Source organism: Ovis aries, chromosome 8 (genome assembly GCF_016772045.2).
Source record: "Ovis aries strain OAR_USU_Benz2616 breed Rambouillet chromosome 8, ARS-UI_Ramb_v3.0, whole genome shotgun sequence".
Lineage (NCBI taxonomy): Eukaryota > Metazoa > Chordata > Mammalia > Artiodactyla > Bovidae > Ovis > Ovis aries.
The window spans coordinates 11,044,199-11,069,141 of record NC_056061.1 but is presented as its reverse complement, the minus strand read 5'-3'; the positions used below and the strand labels follow the sequence as shown (position 1 = coordinate 11,069,141).

Genomic DNA, 24,943 nt, shown 5'->3' with positions numbered 1-24,943 from the left:
GCCCTGAGCTTTAGCAACAACAGTGTCACTCAATTGACTGAGAACCATTCAAATCCCTTTTTAAGGTAGGTTAGATATGGAAGTCAGGGAAGCAAGCTACTCTTCGCTAACTATGTAGGTAACATGCTTCCATGAATGCACTGAAACACAGGTCAGCTGCTCAGGCCACTCAAAGTTCAGTCTAGAGCCCCAGTGAAAGTCACTCAGTCGTGTCTGACTTCGCAACCCCATGGACTGTATAGTCCATGGGATTCTCCAGGCCAGAATATTGGAGTGCATAGCCTTTTCCTTCTCCAGGGGATCCTCCCAACCCAGGGATTGAACCCAGGTCTCCCACATTGCAGGCAGATTCTTTACCAGCTAAGCCACAAGGGAAGCCCAAGAATACTGGAGTGGGTAGCCTGTCCCTTCTTCAGTGGATCTTCCCCACCCAGGAATCGAACCAGGGTCTCCTGCATTGCAGGTGGATTCCTTACCAACAGAGCTATGAGGGAAGCCCCTAGAGTCTCCGTTAATCTGGCAGAGTCCAGAGAAGAGACTTAGTTCCCACGGATATGGTTTATCAGCAAACAGAACATACATTTATTGAAGATTTCAATAAATGTTTCAACATACATTTATTGAACAATTCCTACGAAGCCTTGGGAACTGCATGTGTACTCAAGGGGCGGAGGCTTCGTCCATTATTTAAGAATTCATCATCTGTTCAGTGCCTTACTGTTTCAAGAAAAAAAGTTCGAAATTCCAGCCAAGAAAGGAGCTGTAATCTGATCCATTATATAGGGTGTGTACTGCTGACGTGGAGAAAAACATAAATTTGAAATTTATAATAAAAAATCAGTATGTTTCACCAATAGGCATGTTCTGATCTGTGAACCACTTTGCTTTTACTGAGAGCTTGGCATGTGGGTAAAAGAAAAGGGCCATTTACCCAAATGAGCCTTGGGAATCACTTCAAAGTGCAGACAACTGCAAATGTGATTTCATTAAAAAAAAAATCCAACAAAGCTTACAATTCATAAATTAGTACATCTTTACAAATCCAACGATTGGTAACCTTGAAGACAAGCTTTCCTGTGCTTAGGTGCCACATGATGCTTCGCTTTCACTTTAGTTTCTTTTATTCCTGCCTATGTTACTCAACAAACTAAGGCCTCTGAGAAGATGAGACTACCGTCATGTATTTAATTGATGCATTTCAAAACATTTATGGTAATTTCACCATAAAGATCAATGACTACTATTCCATTTTTCAGATCATAAGTTAACTACCAGGACCAGGGGGAAATGACTTGGATGCCAAGGAAATTCCCCACTTAAACGTCTTTAGGGCTGTTTCTTTGCTGATTTATCACTCAGAATTTCTTGTTGCACCTTATAACTTAAACATGCCCAATCAAAACCAAACGTGGTTACCATCAGCTCTTTATCTTATATAAGAAAACAAGTAGGTAACTGTAAACATGCAGGAAAAGCATTTGTTTATTAAAGTGTTCTGTCTGTACAGAGAGTCTGAGTAAACAGCTATAACCTCTATGTACCCTATAAAATTTTTTAAAAGACGCTACTGTTGAAATTTATAGTACTAATTATTGTTGTGTTCTAAAGTGAAAGTTCACGGCAACAGATAGGATATATTAACCAAGTGCACAGAAAATAAAAGTCCCAAGATAGATGGTGCTATTGCAGTAGGCCAGTTAAGAGCTCCCCAGAAAAAGTTACGAAAATTAATTTATTTTAAGATTTTGGGGTTGGGATTGGGAATGAGACAATACAAAGAGTACAGATTCTGAAATTAAAAAGATCTAATAAACATTCTCATCATTATCATCTTATTTACTCTTTTTCTCCTTTTTTATGTTCAAAGACAAAATGTCTTTAAAGAACTTCTCTTGGTTCATTCATTTCTCAAACATCTATCACCAATGCTTCTTCAAATGCCAGACTTTAGAGGTGACGTGAGAAGACCCCTTCATTCTGAAGACCACAGGGCTTTCAAAGCTTTGAAAATCAAGGTGGTTTCTACAGAAGTAAGCCTTCATGAAGGTCAGTGACCTTCACTTAACTGAAGCAGAGACTCACCCCTCACAGAGCCTTCTCCATACTGTAAACAGCCTCCTCTATATTCTTTTTTTTTTTTTTCCCTTTCCTGCCACAATGCTTGGCATGTGGGATCTTACTTCCCTGATTAGGGATGGAACCAGCACCCCTTGCATCAGAAACACAGAGTCTCAACCACTAGACCACCAGGGAAGTCCCTGACCCCTCTGTATTCTCCTTTCATGCTATAGGTGCAGTAACCCAACCTGGAATTCCAAAGTTGATTGTTGGTTCCATAAAATAACTTTTTAAAAAACCTCTATCTCACTGATTGTGATGCTGAAAGACAGAAAAAGTTTTAGTAAGTTACATAAAGGTAACGGCATTTTTCTGCTGCAAGAAAGCATATTGCCAGTCGCTATCAATGTTTTATAATTGCGATGAGAATGCAATTAAGATTTCAAGCCAGCATCCTGAGAGGTCCCTCTTGTTCGCAGTTGGCAGAACATCAGCTGTTTCAATACAGGCAACGAGTAGCAGTAGAATCAGCTAATTACCTCCATCCTGCCTCTACTCAACTCTTCTTAACCCCTGGTGCCTACTCTGTGTTCTCAGAGGGAGAAGATAAGCAGATGGATGTGAGCAGGTGCATGGGACCTTGTACAGCCACCAACCCCGAGAGGAATTGGTCAACACCCTCGAAGCCAGTTAAACTCTCAGTAAATGGTTTGCAAACTCTGGCAGATGGCCTATTGGTCCCTGCTGTGCTGTTCAACATCTATATGACTCCATACAAGTAACCAAACTCTGTGAGTTGGAAGACTGCTTCTCTCTGCTTCTCTGTTTGACATTTTATGATTTTACTCCATAACTAGTATATTTTCTTCATAATGGAAAGCTTGGCCTGGTTCTATTTACTCCACTGGTAGGACACCACAAAGGGATAACAATTGTGTGATTAACACTCACCAAGGACTTGAAAAATGTTTCTGTTTTACACCCAAAAAAGCAGATAATTAACTGAAGTTGTTGCAATCAGATGGGGGACAAGTCAGCTCCAAAATCATGACTTCTACCACACAAAGTGAGCCAGTTATGACTGCACCTCAGTTTTTATATTTATCTTTTGAGACGCGAACAAAATCATCATTACAAAATCTTATTTTAATGAAACATTTCTGATTTTTAAACATATTTTAAAACTACTTTTTCTATTTTAGATACTTTAGAACATTATGAAGGTCAACCTCAACTAACCTTCATATGACTACAAAACTTTCCTGCCAGAGTATTTTTCATTTCCTCATTAGAACAATATTTAGAATCCTTCAGATATTTTTCTGCTTTCTCTCCCTTCCTCTTTATTTCCATTTCTTTTCCCTACCACCACTCAAATTCCCAAACTGAATGCTATTTTAGAGCCCATTTTAAAAATAAAAGGTTACTTTAAAAGCTGATGTCCTGATGAAAGTGAAAGTGTTACTTGCTTGGTTGTGCACAACTTTTTGCAACCTCATGGACTATAGCCCACCAGGCTCCTCTGTCCATGGGATTCTCCAGGCAAGAATACTGATGTGGGTTGCCATTCTCTTCTCCAGGAGATGTTCCCAACCCAGGGATCGAACTCAGGTTGGGTTTGGCTTTTATTCCTCCCAGGTGCATGAGAATTTCCTTTCTGGCATGAACATACACCCACACTGCCTAATGCAGCAAGAGTATTTTCCCAACTCAGAGTTAGAATTCTGAAGGAAGAAATGGTTATAAGAAAAAAGTATGGGAAACAGAATCAATGAAATGCATTTTTACAATGAGGATATCCCCAGGTTTCTGTCTTTTGTTGTTGTTGTTGTTGGCAGTAAGATTATTTTGACTTTTAAGACAGAAGAGGTCCCATCTCTCTGGCTAATGGCCAGTTTACAGGAATCTTCCCCTTTCCCAGACACAGGATGAAAATCACAACGCTCTTATGCCATTCTTAAACCCAACTTTTCAGATAGTCACTTGAAAAACATTCATATAATACCAAATCACAAGGCATTTCTTTTGCCTCCCTTGTAATTAGTGAAGTTTGTTTTGACTTGAAAATTTTTAATTGCCTAGATAAAGAATACAGAAGAATGCAAGTGAGGTCTGAATAAGGAATGAAGCCTTATATATGTAACAATGAGCTTTCTTTTTGCTTGTCACTAAGAAGATATTAAATAGCTACTCTATGGGCTGGATTGTACCCCTTGCCCCAATTTACATGTTGAAATCCTAGCCCAAGCAAGTATCTCAGAAATTGACCTTATTTGGAGAGGGTCTTTACTGAGACAATCAAGCCTTAAAAAAGTCATTGCAATAGGTCCTAATCTATTCTGACTGGTGTCTTATATGAAGGGGAAATTTGATCACAGACAAAGTGAATGCCATGTCTACGTGAAGATCCAATTTATGAGCCAAGGAGAGAGGCCTGGAATAGATCCTTCCTTCACAGCCCTCAGAAGAAACCAGCCCTGCTAACACCTTGATTTTGAGACCTATTTATTTAGAAAATAAATGTCTATATTTAAGCCACTCTGCAGTATTCTGTTATGACAGACCCAGCTACTTCTTTAATTTAAAAAGTAAGGAAATCAAGCTTTCCATTTTCCTGGCAATCAAACTTTCCATTTTTCACAAACTTCAACTGTATATTATTATCGAAGAAACATCTTTATACCTATGTTAATATTTGATCTCTCAAATTTAGAAAAAAATATTAAATGGCAATGTCCCAGATTTCACAATAAAAGGCATGATCACCGCAGAAGGTGCTGAGACTCACTGAAATCACTGAAAATAACATTTTACAACTGAATGCACTGAGGCAAATAGAAGTTGGAGAACTTTTAAGTCACCCAATTAGTTATTGGTGAAGACAGCCCTGTGGCTCCCAGTCTCTCTACTGTAGCACAAAGCCACCCTCAGGTGTTAGCTAAAAATCACGTATCAATACAATGATTTTGCTCTAATTTATCATGTTAAAAGTATTTACATGAGAACGTAAAATAAGTAGAAACTTTGACCATAAAATAGTTTATCCCACTGAAACAGTTTCCTACAAATTCCTGCCACATATTCTTGACTACTGATATTTTCATTGTTACATTGTAGTTGCATTTATTTCCCCCAGGGAACAATAGCTTTATTAATATAATAATCACTGTCATCATGAACCAGTTACAGTACATACATTGCTTTAGAAAGCAAAATAAGGACAACCTGGGTTTTGCTGGAGAAGCTGCCCTTGAGGTTAGACATGTACAGTTAAATTTGGAGGCAAGCGGAGGTCACTGCTAAGGAAATTGGGAGTTGGTGATCTGTGTGGAAAATGGTTGCCTTATGGAAGCTATTCACTCACCAATAAAACTCACTTTGAATGATATCAGAGCAGGAAAAATTTAAGGGTTTTAATCCTGAAACAGACTTGGGCTTTTCTTAAAGTCTTGGTTTTATTTGGAAAGGAGGTTCTATGTTATTTAATCTTTGCCATCCATCCTCTGTTTCTAAAAGAAATTATAGTAAAAGCTAAATGAGAAGTGTTATTGGGAAGATACTACACACCATGTACATTCCAAAGGAATTTCACTGAACACATCTAGGGAATGAGCAGCACATTGTTAAAAGAATGTCAGTTTTTCCTTCACCCTGGGTCCCTCAGGGCCTCCCTGGTGGCTCAGATGGTAAAGAATCTGCCTGCAATGAGGGAGACCCAGGTTCGATCCCTGGGTCAGGAAGATCGCCTGGAGAAGGGGATGACCACCCACTTCAGCATTTCCACTCAGAGAATTCCACAGACAGAGGAGCCCAACGGGTCACCGTCCACGGGGTCACAAAGAGCCAGACTCAGCTGAGCGAATAACACACTTACCTGGGTGTAGTTACATTTTTATACCACTTCGAGATAAGCACAGCAATGGAAAGTGCAATATCTCAATTAGTCTATGGAAAGACCAGGATTTTCATTTACATGTTCAGAGAACCACATATGTATTTGTTAATTTTCAGTAATGCTTTTCACAAGTTGCACCATATGTTTTCAGGAAGCTTTCAAGGAAGAATACTATTTTATTTCAAATTGTTACTTACCACAAAGCTAATTATTTCTTGATACATCTTTTCTGTTTCTTTTACTCTCTAGTTTTTTTCTTATTAATGATTTTGTTCTTTGAGAAGATTCAGGGGAAACTTGCTAGGAATATTCTAGCAGCTAATGTGGAAGAGAACTCTGATTCTTCTACTTAAACGAGAAGGACTAAGATAAATGTATTAAACTTACTAGTAAATAAATTTCAACTCGAAAGAAAATCTTAAACAGAGTTATGCTGTGACAAAATTAGGAAATGGAAACCCACTCCAGTATTCCTGCCTGGAAAATCCCATGGACAGAGTTGCCTAGCAGGCTACAGTCCATGAGGTTACAAGGGTTGGACACGACTTAGCAACTAAACCACCAGAGAAGATCTTAAGGGCTAGGTGCTGGTGGTCCTCTACGTATTAGGCCATTTGGGGGTTGCGTTATAAGGAGGAGTCAAGCAACAATTAGATCAGATTGAATGGCCTTGATGGTCTTTTTCATCCTAAAAGTCTGTGGTTCTACGAACTCTGTAGAAATCTCACAGGATTAGCCCTTCGCCCTCAACTAACTGAAGGCTCAATCCTTCATACTTGTGATACCCTTTGTGTTTGGCATAGCTGTGTAATTTATTTCACTAACATCCATTTAGATGACACACACAAAGAAAGCATCAGTCACGGTTCATGTATGTCAAGTGAGAAGCAGGGCAGAGGTCAGAATTACTTCTTTGCTACTTATTTATTAGTATGAAAGCTTGTATCTGTTACTATATTGGGTGAGAACCACAAACTGTCCTACAATCATAAAAATGGAATCAACAGTCATATTGGTCTTTGGCTCTCTCTATGGAGAGCTAAATATACACAACATGCCATGAGATAATCAGTTACTAACCTCCTTCATTTTTTCCAGTTCATTCTGTAATGCTTGCTTTGCTATCTCAACTTCTATAAGCTGTTGCCTCAGTTTCTCATTTTCATCCTCTGTCGTCGTTCGCTTTTCTTCCACATTTTCCAGTTCATGGTGAAGTCTCACAGATACATCCTTTGCAACCTAAATTAAAGTGTTTTTACCAGTAAAATATAATTAAACGCAATTCAATAAATGGACTAGTTACATTAAAAGTATTAGAGCCAATACGTATATAGTATCCACCATATGCCAGGCATCCTTCCAGATGCTTTGCATATGAACCATTCACACATATAAACCATTTAACCACACAGCAATCCCACAGAATAGGTTTGAGTACTATTCCTATTTTATAGATGAGGAAAACTGAGGCTTATCGAGGTAAAGTAATATGCTCAAGGTAACAGAGCTAACAAGCAACCAGGTAGTCTGGTTCTACACTCTGTTCCCTTAATGTCTACATGATATCATGGTTATAAATGTTCAATCGTGTTTTACTATCTGTAGAGAAATTTCACAAATCTCCTCTCATTCCAGGTGCCCCCATTATCACTTATTTTAAAACACTTGAAAATAAAATTTTTCCAAGTAGAGTCTGGGGCTTGAATTTTGACCCTATCATTCTAGGTGTTTAGTTTTATGAAACATTTTAATCTTTGAGATTAAGTTAAAAAAAATTAGTGTGTGCATTTTTGCCTCCTGTTTAAAGATTACCTCAGAAATTTTAGGGTTTGGAACAAAAGTGAAGTAGTTTGGTTCAGTGACTTAGGACACAGACAGTGAACCTGGACTAGGTTAGGGAGCCAGGCTGACCTCTTACTAGCCAAGTTCCAGGGCTAGGGGCTGGGCGCTTAACTTCTGTAAAGGGGTCATCTCGTCACCTATGAAATGACGTTATTAATAATCTCTACCTTACAGTTTTGTTTTTTTTTTTTTACCCTTGAGAACTAAGTGAAATAATAATATACGGAAAAAGGCTTGCCATACTGCCTGGTGCACGACCGACATTCCACAAATGTCAGAAAAAGGAAAAAGAAATAATACAACTTGCATAAAATGTTTTCCCATAGCTTAAAAAAAAGATAATTACATTCAGTTTTGATATCTTGATGAAATTAATACAATTAAAATAGCATTTCATTTGTTGTCCAAGACAGTCAAGATAACATCTGATTTGCATTGTCCATGAATCTGCCTACAGTCAAACCCAATGAACAGACAGCACCTGCCCCACACTCTCGTTTCCAAGCTGAAATTTCTCCACTGGCAGAGATTCTGAAGGAGCTACTTCACTAAGAACAAGGTTCTTTCATTTAGCTCACTCTCCCATTACTTTTGCTAAAGGAACCACACTTGAGACAGTGTTCCTTTCTGGGAGTGGTTGAAATGGTTAAGTACACAGAGTAAGGACTTCTGGAAGAAGGCGGGGATGCCGGGGAGGGGTGGCGGCTTTCAGAGAGAAATCTCCACTCTAGTATCTTCCTGGGAGCTGCCCCTATTCTGGGCTTCACCTCCCCCGGAGGAGTCTTCACCGCGCTGCTCCTGGTGCCTGAATCCATCCACTCGGCCTGCACTCGGAGGAGGCTCTCTGGAAGCCAGATCCAGGCCCGAGCCGGCACTCTGCCACACCCATGCTCCGCTGGGGAGGGAGGCGCCCTCCTCCCACCTCGGTAAGAATCACGGTTCCTTCCCAGGAGAGTACCCCGAGCTCGCCCTCCGGAAGACCTTTCGTACACACAGGACTCTCACATCCACCTGTCCGTTCCTCCTCCTCCCCTTCTCGGACCTTGAATTGCTGTCATAGGGGCTGCGAAAACTCCCGCTTCCCTAAAGCTCTTGGCCTCTCCCAACTGAAGGCCTTTCGACGCAAAAAGCCCTGGATCCGCGTCCCCACCCCCGCCCCGTCCCCCGCGCCCGCCGCAGACCTTGAGGTCTTGCTCCAGGCTGCGCAGCAGCTCGCCGTCGATCTCGCCCGTCTGCGCGTAGCGGAGCCGCTTGCGCTCTGCTTTGCGGAGGCGGTACTGCAGGATCCGGCAGTTTTTGTTGGCTCTCTCCAACTCGTGGCGCATTTCCTGCAGTTGACAGGCGTCCTCCTCGAAGAAAGTGTCCCTCATTTCGTCCATCTCGGTCCTCAGCTCATCGATCTCGTTCTGAGGCGGGGACAGGCCGCGGATCAAAACTGGCCTCGCCCCACCACCCCATCCCACCCCTCGGACACACAGCACATACACCCCATTCCAACTCCAAATCCTCAGCTTTAGCGGCCCCTCTCCATGGGACAGGGATGACACGGAGCTGAACGAACGACAAGAAACTAAGGAAACGGGCCCTTGGCCTTCCCTCGCTCTCCTAACTCGAGTACTCTCCATGAAAAAGTGAGACAAACCATAATAACCAGAGAAACGAAGGCCCAGATTTGGAGCCAAATAAAAACCTAACGCTACTGATCTCGAGCCCTCTGAGATCCGGAAAGGGCCTAGGAACCCCCTCCTCTCGTTTCCTGTCCCCCTTCCCTTCTTCTTTAAGTGAGAGAGGGTTAGCCGCCTCTCACTTTGCCAGGACACGCCCTAATCCTCCGAGGCCCACGCCTCCCCTCCCCCAACCGGTCCTCCCCCCGCCTCCCGCCCCAACTCACCTTGAGAGTCTCGTTCTCCTCCCTCAGCTTCTCCATCTCCTCCTGCATTTCTTCCTGCTCCTGGAGCTGCTGCGGGTGCGGCTGCGACGAAGGGGGCGCAGCCGCCTGCATGCCCCCGCCGCTCGCGCTGCCCTCTGCGCTCTGTTGGGGGCCCTCTGCCGCCGCCGCCATTGGGGAGGCGGGAGGGACCGCCAGGGGCTCACAAACAGCAGGGGCGCCGGCGACCGGAGAGCTGCGGTGGCTGCTGCTGCCGCCGCCGCCGTTCTTAGCGTGCATCTGAGCCGCGGCCGCCGCCGCTGCCCGCTCTTTCTTCAGATGGAATTGGATGAGCTCAGACTGCAGACATCCTTCCTTCCAGTAGCTCCCTCCAGCACCGCCGCCACCCGCCACCACGCCAAGCCCGGAATTTCTGCTGCCGGGGCCTGGGGTTTTGCCCGCAGAGGAGGAGGAGGATAGCGAAGGGGAGGCCCCCTCCCCGCCGCTGCCGCCCCTCTGCTGAGCGCGGACGCTTTTCCCTCGCCAGCCCCTGGGCGGCGGCGGTGGCAGCGGAGCGCCCCCCTCCCTTTCCCCGGAGCCACTGACGGCTCCTCCTCCTTCCCCACCCCCTCCTCCTCCTTCCCCTAGCGGAGGGGGTTCCCCGAGTTTAGAGGACGCGGGCTCTAGCTCCCGGAGCGGCTCCTCGGACAGGCCAGGCCTCCTGACACCCACCGGGGCCACCGTCGCCACTAGGGCTGCTTCAGCACCAGCTACAGGCTGGACAGCTCCCGAGGCCGCCCCCTTGGGCGCCGGGGGCGCGGCCTTCTCCGCTCCGCCTCCGCTTCCCCGGGCGCTGGCCGGAGGCGCTGAGCGGCTCCCGGTCTTGTTGCCCTGCTGCTGCTGCAGCTGCTGCTGTCGACTAGAATTGAGTTTAGTGCCAGCCCCTGCTGGGGCCCGGGTGGTCGAGGTTGCCTGTCGGACAGAATTGTCCCTCAGTCTAGCGGGTGACTGAGCACGCTGCTGCTTTCTGCTGCTGCCCTCCGGGTGCAAGCGAGCCTCAGTGGCACCGGTAGCGGCAGGAGCCGCGGCTGTGACAGGGGCAGCGCCCCCAGTCGGTGGCTGACTCATGGCGGTCTAGGAAGAATCTAAGGGGCGTGATTTACAATAGTCCATCACCAGATCATTCGCTCCCCTCTTCACTGCCACCAACCTTCCTTTCTAATCTGAGACGGAAACAAAAGAAGGAGAGCACACAGCATATCTGCGTTGTTACAGAGCAAAGGCTGATTCCCCTCAACAGGAGAAGCCCTAGAAAATGAGATTTGAAAGGCGCTTTATAGAAGCCTTGACTTTACAAATAGGATGCAGAATTGTCAATTCTCATTTCGCCCGGGGAGGCGCTATCACCACCCCACTCTACCGCGGTAAAACGAAGATCTGAAAGCTGCTGAACCTAACATTCTCACGGTAGCAGGCTATGGCAAGCATGGAGTCAAAAGGAATTGATGGAAGGATGTTTTTTGTTTCTTCTTCTTCTTCTTTTTAAGAAGATAAGGTCAAGAAGAAGCTTCAGAAGGGAAAGATGTCCATATGCTAGAATTGTCAATACCCTGATTTTTCAACTTTGGTTTCTTCACTATCATATCTGCATTTCAAATCCTGGTTTTGTGGAGAAAGTTTTAACTAATATTCTCAAATGTCAATTAGATGAAAAAGGTTTTCCCAGAGAAAATTTGTTATGGATAAATACTCTTCTCAAACTGATCTAACCCTTATTGTTGCTTTTAATTAGAGAAATGCACCCATTTTCCTTCCTTAAGACAAGAACTGAAAGAAAATAGAAATAATGAATGGCTTCAAATCAAATTCAGTTTCAAGAAAATATGGCATTAAAATCATCTATATGTTTTCATCATTAGCAACCATAAAGGAATTTTTTCTTTTATTTATGTTTAGCTTTGAGAAATAAATTAAAAATACTTTTTGAATAATTTATTGTGAATGTGCAAAATTTCTTAAATTACAAGTGGTAACTTTTCTACACCTATCCAAATTTCATTGTTTTGTGAATCGTTTTAGTTTTAAGGGTAATTGCTAGATAGAAAGCATTTTCATTATTAAGCATCTTCTCAGATGGCACCTAACAGGCAAAGTTACACTTTTAAAGTGCCCAGTCCTTTCCATGAAGTCAAATTAAGACAGAATGACCCTACACGCAAGAAGCCTGGTGCATCCTCACTGTGGTACAATTAACTCCTACAGTGTTTGTTTGTTTTTTTTTTTTTTTCAAGATAAATCCATTACTGGCTTTTAAAATCTGGAAAACAGCAACTCAAAACCCATTGCCTCCTGGTTCTTCTCCCTACTGATTCAGCTTGCTCAGCTATTCAATTAGGTGCTTTTTCCTTAGAAATATAATTTCTCTCTAAAGCACTGAAAAGGGCATGACTAGGCAGAAAGTTCTGTTGTTGTTTTTTTTTTAAAAAGCTCCTATTATGAGAGAAGATATTTGTTAGTTACTGTACTAGCATTATTCCTGATATTGTCTAAGTACCATAACTTAGTCAATGTGTAGTAATACCTCAATTTATAAAGAAATATTACTGGGAAGGCTCCTCCATTTCCCATTCTTTTTTAGGAATCTCCTTCCAACTCGGTTTGGAAAATAACACTGAACAAAGAAGAGATGGTGGGAGGGTGAAGGAACAGTCGTCCATCAACTTATTTTCTACACCTTCTCCCAGAGCAACGTGCTCCCAGAATATCTGGTCTAGCTATTTGGCAGGTCACACTAAGGCGGATCACCCAGATAAGTTATACTGCCAAAGCAACCTTATTTTTATTTTGAATTAGGCATAACCACTCCGAAGCTGAAAGCCACCAGAGAAGGCTTAATTCACCCCCATATAGTTCTAACCCAGGTTAGGAAGTTCGAGTTCCAGGAACTCGACTCCCACAATCAAAGGTACCTGGCTGCTGTCACGTGGTTCTCACAAAGTGACAAGATGCTGTCTCTCTTGGAGGCTTCCCTTACGAAAATCGCCAAGCAAGCACCCCAGCAACGGCCTAGACCAACAATTTTACTCTCAAGCTTTATCTGCCCACTGACCCATCCAACCCCATATCTCATCCCCATCCCTTTAGAAAATCCAGAACTGCTCACTTCTTAGCAGAGGCGATGCTTTTTGAAGTCAATCGACAGCTCTTTCCTTCTGATCTTCAGGGGACTTCAGGATTTATTACTGTGTCTTCAGGAGACGAGGAAAGTTTCACTTCGCCGTGTTGTATATGCGACCGACTGGCTGAGCACTTTCACTCTGGGCCGGTTCGCACCAGTTCCACACCCACTCGCTTTCTCCAAACAATGGCGTGAACGCGGAGACTCAGCGGCCGGGAGAGCGAATGACTCCTTCGGCGTCAGCGGCCGTGCTGGAGCTGCGGCTCGGAGCCGGCGAACCCGCGAGGTACCACGCCGTGCCAGACGCTCCCCGGGAAGTGTACTGATATTCATGAGCTGACCTCACCGGCCGGGGCAGGGGAGGAGGCGGGATTGCAAGGGAGGACAGGGCAGAAGTAACCAAAGAGAGGCTATTTTCAAAAGGGAAGAGAAGGCGGAGGGGCGGGTGGCAGGCAGACAAAAAAGGGCCGGAGCCACGCCCGAGATGGAAGACCCGGAGCGGCGCTCAGAGGTCCCGCTGCACTCGCATACCCCTTCCTTGGCAGAAGCTTCCAAAGCCACTCGGAATCGGATGCGCTGGTTTTCCGCAGAGCTTTGTTCTGGGCCGGATCAATCGCCATCAATTATTTACTTGAGCTCTGGTCTCGGGGAGGCGGATTCCAAGAGCCTTCCGGGTGTGATCCGCATCTCTCGATGCAGCTGCGCGGCGCTGGCGGGCGGCAGCTGGGAGGTCTCTTTGTTCCCTCACTTTAAGTCTCGGTTGAGCTCTCCACGCGGTGCACCCTCCCCACCCCCAGCCCGGGCGGAGTCTTCAGACGTCGTCTCCACGAGGAGATAATGGTCACCAGATACGTCGTCCCGCAGACAAAGGGTTCTTGTTACGCCTCGACTCATTTAGTACAAACCGAATAAAAACCGGTTTGCAGCGATCCCTTACAGACGGGTTTGCCTTCGCTCCATTTTCTTCTTTCCTTTATTAAGTTCCAGGGTCCACTGTGAACACAAGGAACAATTACCGTGGTCCATAATCTTCATAGTAGTGCATGTGGGTAACAAGAATCATCAAGAGTGTATTTACTATAAGATACGAGTTTAAAGGAGCGGGGGGAGGGACTTCTGAATATATGTCTTGACAATGCACAATAACAGTATTTAAAAATAAGACTGGAAAATTCTCTTTTTCCTTCCTTTTTTTGTTTGTTTTGGTGGGGTGAAGTGGGTGGAGGGAAGTAGGAAGTTCTCTTTCTTACCCTTAGGAATTCCTTGGTGAACTTGAAGATGAGAATGAAAAGCGCTGCTTTACAGAGTATTTTTATTTTAAATTTCTCTAACATTAATATTCTGGTTTTGCATGTAGAAGAGGATCGATATCTGGAAATAATAATTTTTATATTGACATGAATTTTAGTGTAACATTTTGTTTTCCAAGTGTAACACCTTGCATTAAAAACGAAATAACACATTTTAGGACTGGTTTGCATGCAAGCAGTATCATTACAGTGAAACATAAAGATGCTCAAGCCCTGGTGATTAGTATCTCCAGCAATATATAAGACAAATATAGCATCAGCACAAAATCTGTTTATCTGCTCCAAAATAGATCAATGCCTGGTTTATGCTTGGCACTGTCCAAGGTGCTGGGTCTGCAAAGAAAAATCAAGAAATAGTTACTGTTTGGGTAGGCTCAAGCATGTTGATGAGAAATGGGATGATTTCCATATAATCCTTTAAATACCTCTGGAAGGTGGAAATGGGATGTCTATGATATCTACCATGAATAGTTCAGACTTTGACTAACATACCAAAAATAAAGGGAAAACAGCAAGGTAAAATGTAATCACAATTTATTTGGAATTTGCTTGATTTCCTTAAGAAATACCAAGATTGATTTAAAATGGATAAAAACATTTTTCAGATTAATCTTTACAAATCAAATAATGATATTACAAACATAGTCTGTGGACACAAAATCTACCTCATCCTGCTTCTTTAAGAATTTGTACTCTGTTTAGGTATCTATATTTCAGTTCTTCCTTAGTCGATATTATTTATTTCAATGCAATTAGTAACTTTAAAAACATCTAATAAAAATCAAGAATTGATTATCATGCATCTTAAATCAAACAGCCAATGTGCTTAAACATGTCATTTTATAATATAGTATTATGCAATTCAGGGTTTAAAGCTAATAATAAAAATTAAGTGCAAGCAGTATTTAAGATGCTTCTTTACTGATGTAAATGTGCCATAAAAGGAACTTTTGAATTGGAAATTTATCTGACTTGCTATTTTATTTGCTAGTGACAGAGAAAAGCTGATGTTTTCAGATCCATCCTCTGTTTTTGGAGAATAATTTAGCTTGAATATGTGCCATTGTCTTGATCACTACTGACATATGTATGCTGTAAAAAAAAACATGTTATCTGAATTACATTTCAGATAATAGTTTATGAATCATAGACTCTTTGGGTTGTAAACATCATGATTTATCTTTTTAATCTCTAAGCAGGTTACAAACCACATTATACTTTGATTTAGCCTAATTTCAGCCATCTCAGTAAGGTCTGTTCTACAATCTCCTGGACCAAGTGAACACATGTTATAACTTAACATGAGGACCCAAAACTGATGGTTAATTTATATACTGGATAAGGCTGCTACTTGTGAATTGCAGAAATTGCTACTCTACCACAGGTATTTTATTTACTCTTGTTTTTTGCTGTTGTGTAAGTTTGCAACTGTGTATTGCATCCCAAACTTCTGTTGTGCTACTTCTGTAAATGTTCATGAATATCAACTCTTGATAATTCAATGTCTAGCCACTCATTATAGCCAAAATATTATCAAGCATCTGATTTTAATACCATTTCATTTTCACTCATAATCTTGGTGAAGATTTTTAACAAGTCTAGTAATTATTACATAAATTCTATATACATTTAAATTCTATATACATTCCATATACATAAATTTAATTAAGTTATTAAATTTTCCCTAATCTTACTAGTTTAATAGCTCAGAATTGTCAATTTTTATATATCAGCGCTTTAAGAATTTTTTTATCTTCCTACCCTAAATCCTCCTTCATCCCTGGTGGCTCAGATGGTAAAGCGTCTGCCTGCAATGTGGGAGACCCAAGTTTGATCCCTAGACTGGGAAGATCCCCTGGAGAAGGAAATGGCAACCCACTCCAGTACTCTTGCCTGGAAATTTCCACGGACAGAGGAGCCTTGTAGGCTACAGTCCATGGGGTCACAAAGAGTTGGACACGACTGAGCGACTTCACTTCACTTCACTTCATTGTGGGTATAGTAGGCATCCTAAAGTAATTTAGGATAGAGTCTATGGGGTCGCACAGAGTCGGACATCACTGAAGTGACTTAGCTGCTGCTAAGTCGTGTCCAACTCTGTGCGACTCCATAGACGGCTCTCCAGGCAAGAGTACTGGAGTGGGTTGCCATTTCCTTCTCCAATGCATGAAAGTGAAAAGTGAAAGTGAAGTTGCTCAGTCGTGTCTGACCCTCAGTGACCCCATGGACTGCAACCTTCCAGGTTCCTCTGTCCAGGGGTTTTCCAGGCAAGAGTATTGGAGTGGGGTGCCATTGCCTTCTCCAGCCACCCATACTTAAAGCTCAACATTCAGAAAACTAAGATTATGGCATCTGGTCCCATCACTTCATGGGAAATACATGGGGAAACAGTGGAAACAGTGTCAGACTTTATTTTGAGGGGCTCCAAAATCACTGCAGATGGTGATTGCAGCCATGGAATTAAAAGACACTTACTCCTTGGAAGGAAAGTTATGACCAACCTAGATAGCATATTAAAAAGCAGAGATATTACTTTGCCAACAAAGGTCCATCTGGTTGAGGCTATGGTTTTTCCAGTGGTCATGTATGGATGTGAGAGTTGGACTGTGAAGAAAGTTGAGCGCCAAAGAATTGATGCCTTTGAACTGTGGTGTTGGAGAAGACTTAAGAGGCCCTTGAACTGCAAAGAGATCCAACCAGTCCATTCTAAAGCAGATCAGTCCTGGGTATTCATTGGAAGGACTGATGCTGAGGCTGAAACTCCAATACTTTGGCTACCTCATGCAAAGAGCTGACTCATTGGAAAAGACCCTGATGCTGGGAGGGATTGGGGGCAGGAGGAGAAGGGGACGACAGAGGATGAGATAGCTGGATGGCATCACCGACTCGATGCACATGAGTTTGGGTGAACTCCAGGAGTTGGTGATGGACAGGGAGGCCTGGCGTGCTGTGATTCATGGGGTCACAAGGAGTCGGACACGACTAAGGGACTGAACTGAACTGAGCTGAACCCATACTTCACTGTGAAACCTTAGAACAGCTTTTTCTATATTCTATTTGTAAATATTTTCTCCAGACTGTCTTTTGCCCTCTGATTTTGTGGTGTTTTGCACAAAATTCTTAATTAATATGTGGATATATTTTTCTTATTCTTTCTTTCTTTTTTTTTTTTTTAAAGAAACTTTATTATCTGTCAACCTATTTCCATTTTGAGTTTGTGGAAGAACAACTTAAGACTACTCCAGGGTTGTTCCTACCTAGTCAGTGGTCTGAGCAGTTGGAGCTGCAGACCAGTCTTCATTGACAGGCTTGAGTAGGGAACAGCTGAATAGACACAGAAAGCACCCACACACCTTCAGACCAGCCCATCACCTTAGCTTAGGAAGCAGTGAACTTTGGAGCTAGAGCAGTCCAGTCACCTGGAAATTCCTCCCTGGTCACAGGCTTCTCAGTTGCCTCCTGCTTTTCTTTGTCAGTCTCTCCAGGATTTTTGTAGAAGCAGAGATCAGATATGACCTTCAATGGGTGTTCACAGGAGATGGTGCCACGCAGGTGCAGAACTTCCCCTACATCAGACCCACTGAGTGAGCTCCCTTGTTGCACAGAATGGTGATGTCCACACAGCACAGGGGAGAGTCTGTGTTACACAGAGCAATGCTAAACGAGTTCATGTAAGAGGCTTCTGTATGAGGCCAGTGGCCAGCCCTGGGATCAGTAACCACCAGAAGTCTTGGTCCCCGGAAGGCTGCCTGGATCTGGTTAGTGGAGTTCCCAGAAGTAAAGCGGCCAGCAATAGGAGTGGCTCCAGTGGCAGCAGTGGGCTCCAGCACAGCCGACTGGCCAGGATTCCTGGAGAAAGTGACACTGACATCAGTTGGGTTTTCAATGGCACCAATGATGCGCTGCCAACAGCAGCTTCTCCCAGGTTCTCGTCATACTTATGATGTACATGCCATGAGCTTTCCTTTGGCAGATGCACCATTCCATCTGGAAGTCAAGGTTGGGGCCACCTAAGTGGGTTCCTGCGGCAAGGTATTTGAGGGCATCCTTCTCCTTCATTTGCAGGACATCAAGGACTTCGGACATTGTGAAAGTTTCCCTTTAATTTATGATGGGAATCCAGAACAATGCTGTATGAGCTTCTGCCTTGGTGGTACGGAAAGCACATATGCATTTTTCAATAATTATAGCTGTTAGACTTTGGCTTCAGAGAAGGTGATGGCATCCCACTCCAGTACTCTTGCCTGGAAAATCCCATGGACAGAGGAGCCTGGTAGGCTGCAGTCCATGGGGTCGCTAGGAGTTGGACATGACTGAGCGACTTCACTTTCACTTTTCACTTTCATGCATTGGAGGAGGAAATGGCAACCCACTCCAGTATTCTTGCCTGGAGAATCCCAGGGACAGAGGAGCCTGGTGGGCTGCTGTCCATGGGGTCGCACAGAGTCGGACACGACTGAAGCTACTTAGCAGCAGCAGCAGCAGACTTGGGCTTAGAAAGGTCTTCCCATTACAAAGTTATAATATGTTTTCATGCATAGTTTTAATTCAATATAATTTTTAGAAATTTAAAAATTAGCTGCTTTGAATAAATCTGGAAATTATTTTTATGAACGATGTGCCATAGTAATTTAAGTGTGGTTTCAGCAAGTAACCAGTTATCCTTTCTCCACTGGCTTAAAATCAATAGCAGTAGTTGTTCTTTGTCTTACTGAGATGATTATAATTATAAATAATATCTTTTGATTGCTAATGAGGATGCTTCAGTTGTGTCCGACTCTTTGTGACCCCATGGACTGTAGCCCGCCAGGCTCCTCTGTCCCTGGGATTCTTCAGGCAAGAATACTAGAGTGAGTTGCCATTCCCTTCTCCAGGGAATCTTCCTAACCTGGGGATCGGACCCTCATCTCTGGTGTCTCCTGAATTGTAGGTGGATTCTTTACCCAGTCAGCCACCTAGAAAGCCAGTACAACTTTTCAAGTATTTATATTATTTAAAAATTTAATCCTAAAAATAGGTAGGTACTGTTATTATCTCCATTTTATACATTAGGTTATCAAAGTTCAGTGAGAGTAAATAATTTTCCCAAAGTGACAATTTAGTGTCAGACTCAGACTTGAACCAAGCCATGCTAGCTTCAGAGCACATGCTGTTAATAATCATACTGTTTTTTTAATAGTATTCCATATTCCAATAATAATGGTGTCTTTTCTGCATTACTCTTTTCATTGATCTATTCCTGTGCTGACATATGCTACTTTTAATTATAAAAAATTCATAGACCACATTGACATCTGATAGGGCATGTCCCCTTTTATTCATTTAAATCTTCTCTGTTTCCTTATGTCCTTTTTTTTCTCATGTGAAGTTTAGTTTTTATCATGCTTTCTGGAAATCCTGCACTGATTATCTAACTTTATACATCTACTTGGGAAAATTCATATCTTTGTAATATTAGAGTATTTTTGCATGGGAATGTAATCTACCCATTGATTTGAATTATTTTAAATGTTCCTTAACAATGTTTTCTTTTGTGTTGTGGTTATAATCTTGCATTTGTGTTTTGGCCTTATTTTCAGGTAATCCAAAATATTTGTTTCAGTTGTAAGCAGTATATCTCAACTATATTTTCAATTATTTGTTGCTATGTATGAAAACTATAATTAGTTGATTTTTGTCTCTGCCATGTAGCTGAATGATATTGTAAATATCAATTGTTTTTCATACACTATTTTTCTTTTTTATAGAAATGAAGAATATGAAAGCCTTTTGAATTTCTTTTAGAAATGAAGAATATAAAATTGTTCCACAAGTGAAAAAACCTTCCTTGAAACTATCCATTACAGTCACTACATTTTATGGATTTTGAGCTAGACTATGTGTGCGAACCAAGTTTCTTCAGTTGAATGATTTTTCCTTGGCTGTTTTTTTTTTTTTTTTTGCTTTTTCTTTTTTATTTCATGTGACAAAGTGAAAATAGCATTGTGCAGTGACTTCTTTCACTGTGTTTTATCAACTTCAGCACTTTTAAATGGCGAAAACTTCATACTATGAGTGTCACTGAGGATCTGAGACAACCTAAAGAGTATTTTGTTTAAAGAACACACACACACATCGCATTAACATATACCTGTGAAATGTGAAAAAAAGGTTAGCAAAACAACAAGCTAGTGTCAGCCATTCTATGTGAAATTCCCCATTTTGACCAAAATCATCTTGCCAAGAATGGACAGAACTAGCATAAAAGCAGATATTAAAAGTTTAAAAAACAAGCTACCTTTACAGAATGTTTCAAACTTGATAGTATTTCCATACATTGTTTCTTTTCATCTTTATCACAAAGGGATAGTGCTTTAAATCAGAAATATGAAAAAGGAAGTTAAAGTAACATGCACTGCCTGATAAAAGGAAAATCACACATTATGATTGACAGCAATTGTTCAGAATATGTGGAAATAGTACCGTCGCCTGATGTAAAGTCTCCGAACTAAAATTAGGGGACAAGCATTTGACTAATTCTTTCAGCATTTAATGTATTCCTATTTGGGATGCAATACACACACACACACACACACATACATACACATTCAAAAAAGGAAGTTTTCTGGACTTTTGGGAAGACTCTCCTACCCTTCCACACTCCTCTTCCAAAAGCATTTTACAGTAACATAAGATTTTTTTTATAGTATGAGTAATTTGTATATTTTCTAATTTTTTAACAATATTTAGTGTTTATAAAGTTTAAAGGAAATTAAATAAGATGAAGTTCCTGCTCTCATGTTTATGTTCCATAGTATAACTAATGGATACTTTTGAGAAAATATAAACCTAAGCAAAAATCCGAGTGCTGACTTTATGTAGGTGTTAAGGAAACTTACCAGAGGGTAATTTAGTCAGGGAAAATCTCATGGAAGGATAAAATTCAAGCTGGCCTTGAAAAAAATTACAGGTTTGACCCATTTATTGAATCCCCCTGGTTGACAGTGATCTATTTCTGCCTTAATTCTGTGTCATTCTTTCCTTTTATTTACATTGGATGTTCATCGAACTTTTAAAGAACAGGGGCCATGTCTTTTCACAGTTACATTTCCACTGTTTCTGTACCATTCACTATTCTTTGCTCACAAATGATTATTTAGCCATAAAAATATGCACATTTGTATTATATTGCTTTATTGTCACAAATGCATGTAATATTCTTCTCATATAGATTGTTTGGGATATGTGGGGCCACATCTTACTTATTTTAGATCCTTCCCAGTTTTTAGAACAGGGTTTTGCAAATTATAAGTACTTCATAAATATTCTCAATTGAATGGGGATATTGCAAAAGAGAAGGGGGATTTAAGCAAAGGAAATGAAAGCTACAGCCTAAGGCAAAGAAAGGCTTCCTCAGTGGCTCAGTGGGTGAAGAACTGCCTGCAATGAAGGAGACACAGGAGACCTGTGTTGGATCCCTGGGTGAGAGATCCCCTGGAGAAGGGAATGGCAGTCCACTCCAGTATTCTTGCCTGGAAAATCCATTAGACAGAGGAGCCTGGCGGACTATAGTCCATGGGGTCATGAAGAGTTTGAAATGAAAGATGTAGAATCTTTCTGTTAACGAGTAGTCAGGTATCTTCAGTAGTTTTCCAGTTCAGTTCAGTTCAGTTCAGTCACTCAGTCATGTCTGACTCTTTGCGACCCCATGAATCGCAGCACGCCAGGCCTCCCTGTCCATCACCAACTCCTGGAGTTCACTCAGACTCACGTCCATCGAGTCAGTGATGCCATCCAGGCATCTCATCCTCTGTCGCCCCCTTCTCCTCCTGCCCCCAATCCCGCCCAGCATCAGAGTCTTTTCCAATGAGTCAACTCTTCGCCTGAGGTGGCCAAAGTCCTGGAGTTTCAGCTTTAGCATCGTTCCTTCCAAAGAAATCCCAGGGCTGATCTTCAGAATGGACTGGTTGGATCTCCTTGCAGTCCAAGGGACTCTCAAGACCAGTTAATAATAACTCCAACTTTCTGGTTAGTTAATTCAAAATTCTTCACTCCTTTCTTTCTCCCTGCACACCTCCTTAAGCATTCAGGTAGTCTTATCAGCTGTGAATACAAAATAATTTCCAAATAGATTCATTTCTCACTACTTTCACTGCTACTACCACAGCCCAAGGGCTTTCCTGGTGGCTCAGATGGTAAAGAATCCACCTGCAATGCAGGAGACCCGGGTTCCATCCCTGGGTCAGGAAGAGCCCCTGGAGAAGGGAATGGCAACCCACTCCAGTATTCTTGTGAGGAGAATCCCATGGACGGAGTAGCCTGGTGGGCTACAGCCCATAGCATTGACGAGAGTCAGACACGACTGAGTGACCAACACACAGTCCAAAGGAAAATGACCACTTCCCTGAGAGGATGGCCCTGCGCCTGCTCTTCCTCTCTCTCCTATGTAGCAATGTCCGCATGGAGACTAGAGTGATCGTTTCAAGCCAGAACACACTGCTCTTCTGCTCAACCCGTAAAGCAGCTTGCCAGCTCTCCCAGGGCACAGCCCCTGGTTCGCATATGGTTCAAGGAGGCTCCCTTACTGTCTCCACCTTGCTGTACCCTTACGCCCTGGTCTGGCTTTTTCCTCAAATGCTTCCTGCACACTCAGGACTAGGGAGTTTTGAAACACTGTTTCCCTTCTGCTAAGAACTCTCTGCCCTAAGATTGCCGTTTGCCTCACGCACCTCCACACCTCCTCTCGTCTGTTTTCAAATGTCACCTACTCTGAGTGTCACAGTATTCTGATTTCTTTATACAAGCTTGCGCCCAGTCAACAATTTCCACCCTCCTTACCATACTTTTTGGCACCTTCATAGCACTTATCTCCACTTAACATACTCCACATAAATTGAATTTTTCCTGTCTGCTTCCCCACTTTCGAATCTGCAAGACGGTAGAGCTTTCGTTTTTTTTCACTTCTCTAGCTCTAGGACCCAGGACAAAAGATCTTTGTAAGCACTCAAAAATGCTTTTACTTTTTGAATAGATTAAAAAAAAAAAAACCTTGTAAGTAAAAAAGTATTCACGAAGATTTCAGATGTCAAAACAGTTTTGCTTTGATCGAAAAAGCAGCAGAGACACACTAAGGATACTTGCAGAAGAGAGTAGAGAGAGGTTGCCCATGGTCAGAAAGGATAAATCCAAGGAAGACGAAGAGAGTAAAACACAGATTTGTCTAATCCAATCTGAGATCATTGGAATCCGGTTTAGGAAAACAGTTAAGTTTTTGTTCAGTCACCCAGTCATGTCCAGCTCTCTGCGACCCCATGGACTGCAGCATGCCAGGCCTCCCTGCCCCTTATCATCTCTTGAAGTTGGCTCAAGTTCATGTCCATTGCATCAGTGATGCCACCCAACCATCTCATCCTCTGATGCCCTCTTCTCCTTCTGCCTTCAATCTTTCCCAGCATCAGGGACTTTTCAGATGAGTTGGCTCTTTGAATCGGGAAAAACAGTTACGGAAATGGAGGAAAAGTAATAAATTCCAAAGGGACAAATGTGAATTGGTTGAATTAACGACCGTGGGTGGAGAGAAGTGACATTTCACAGATATTCTAAATAATACTGTGATCTTAGAGAGCTGGAAACTGTTGGGCCACTTTCAACAAGAAAGAAGGTGGGAAGGTTTGGAAGAGATGACACTGCTATTATGGGGGAAGAGTAATGATTTATTGAGATTTTTTAAAAAATTCATTCTGTTCCCATAATGCTCTTCATTGCAATGATGTAGAAGATGAATGAAAATGAACTTTTTTATAGTCATAAAAGACTATAAAGCATGTTTTTATTTTTTATGTTTTATACTGCCCCTCCACACATCAGACAGCTGTATTTGACCTGCATACTAATCAGGAGAGGATTGATTCTCTACTTCTCCAGGTTAATTTAGAGCGTGTTCCTAAAAGAGCCATGGAACAATAGAGGGGTCGCCAGATTCTCCATGTCCCTATCCCCCAAACTCTTAGGATTCTGCTTTCATAGGCAGCACATAGCATAACAGAACTCAAGATTCTACGTGTTTCTACTGAGACAGAGAAAGCAGGAGAAAAAGGGAGAGCAAGAGAGAAAGAGAGGTCAAGATCTACGCTGGTTTATTGCCTTGAGATTCTGCACTAGAACTGTGCTATCTTCTGCTGTTTCCTTTTGTCTTGAGGTTCTGAGAATATAAGTACTGGGAAATATATGCTTATCCCATTAGTTTTAAAGAGTAGAATCAGGACCAGAATAAAGTTATGCCACTTACTACCATCCAAAAAATAATGAACTGCCCAGCAGGAGAATGTTTAGGAAGGCTGAGCCATCCAGATTTTTAGAACTGAAGTGATGGTTGTAAGAAGTAACAACCATTTATAAAGTGCTTAGCATTTCTGAGGAGGCACTTCCTTTCAAGGTTCAGCTTACTTCTGATGAGTCACAAGCTTGAAACTCTTTCCCCTTATTTTGTCTTTTGCTGTCTTTGTGCTGTTTCCTCTTTGGTATTATTAAATACGAAGGGAGGTAGACTTGCAGGGATTATGGGGTAGAGACTTAAATTGCTTGGCTATATTCTTGAATGAACAGAATGAGTGAATCCCTGGATTAGTAAGAATTCTTTTGGTTAAAGTGATGATAACTCAAGTCAAACTAGCTGGGGCGAAAAAAGAGTATTTATTGGAGGGACATCCTGTTGCCAAATGTGAGAAAACAACTGGACTCATCGACCCTTGGGACGTGGTCCCTGCAGGACTCTCTCGGCCTCTTATCTCTGGGTCTCTGCTTTTTCAATGGCA

General features: G+C 42.3%; 1 protein-coding gene and 1 pseudogene across 3 annotated transcripts in view; both read right to left on the bottom strand.

Annotated features, from left to right (window-relative positions):
- MTCL3 (MTCL family member 3) overlaps positions 1 to 13,164 on the bottom strand; it is a 46,311-nt gene extending 33,147 nt beyond the window's left edge. Inside the window, exons 1-4 of one of the 3 annotated variants that reach the window (XM_042253193.2) lie at positions 12,826 to 13,164; positions 9,687 to 11,489; positions 8,977 to 9,201; positions 7,034 to 7,192 (exon numbers count right to left, since the gene is read on the bottom strand). In XM_042253193.2, the coding sequence (XP_042109127.1) occupies positions 7,034 to 7,192; positions 8,977 to 9,201; positions 9,687 to 10,790 (1,488 nt within the window). In that variant the 5' untranslated portion in view covers positions 10,791 to 11,489; positions 12,826 to 13,164. The remainder of the gene's footprint in view (positions 1 to 7,033; positions 7,193 to 8,976; positions 9,202 to 9,686; positions 11,490 to 12,825) is intronic. The other 2 variants (XM_042253195.2, XM_042253194.2) reach the window with 2 other exon arrangements.
- A 4,222-nt stretch (positions 13,165 to 17,386) lies between these two features.
- On the bottom strand, positions 17,387 to 18,236 carry LOC101121863 (small ribosomal subunit protein uS2-like; annotated as a pseudogene).
- Positions 18,237 to 24,943: the final 6,707 nt, after the last annotated feature.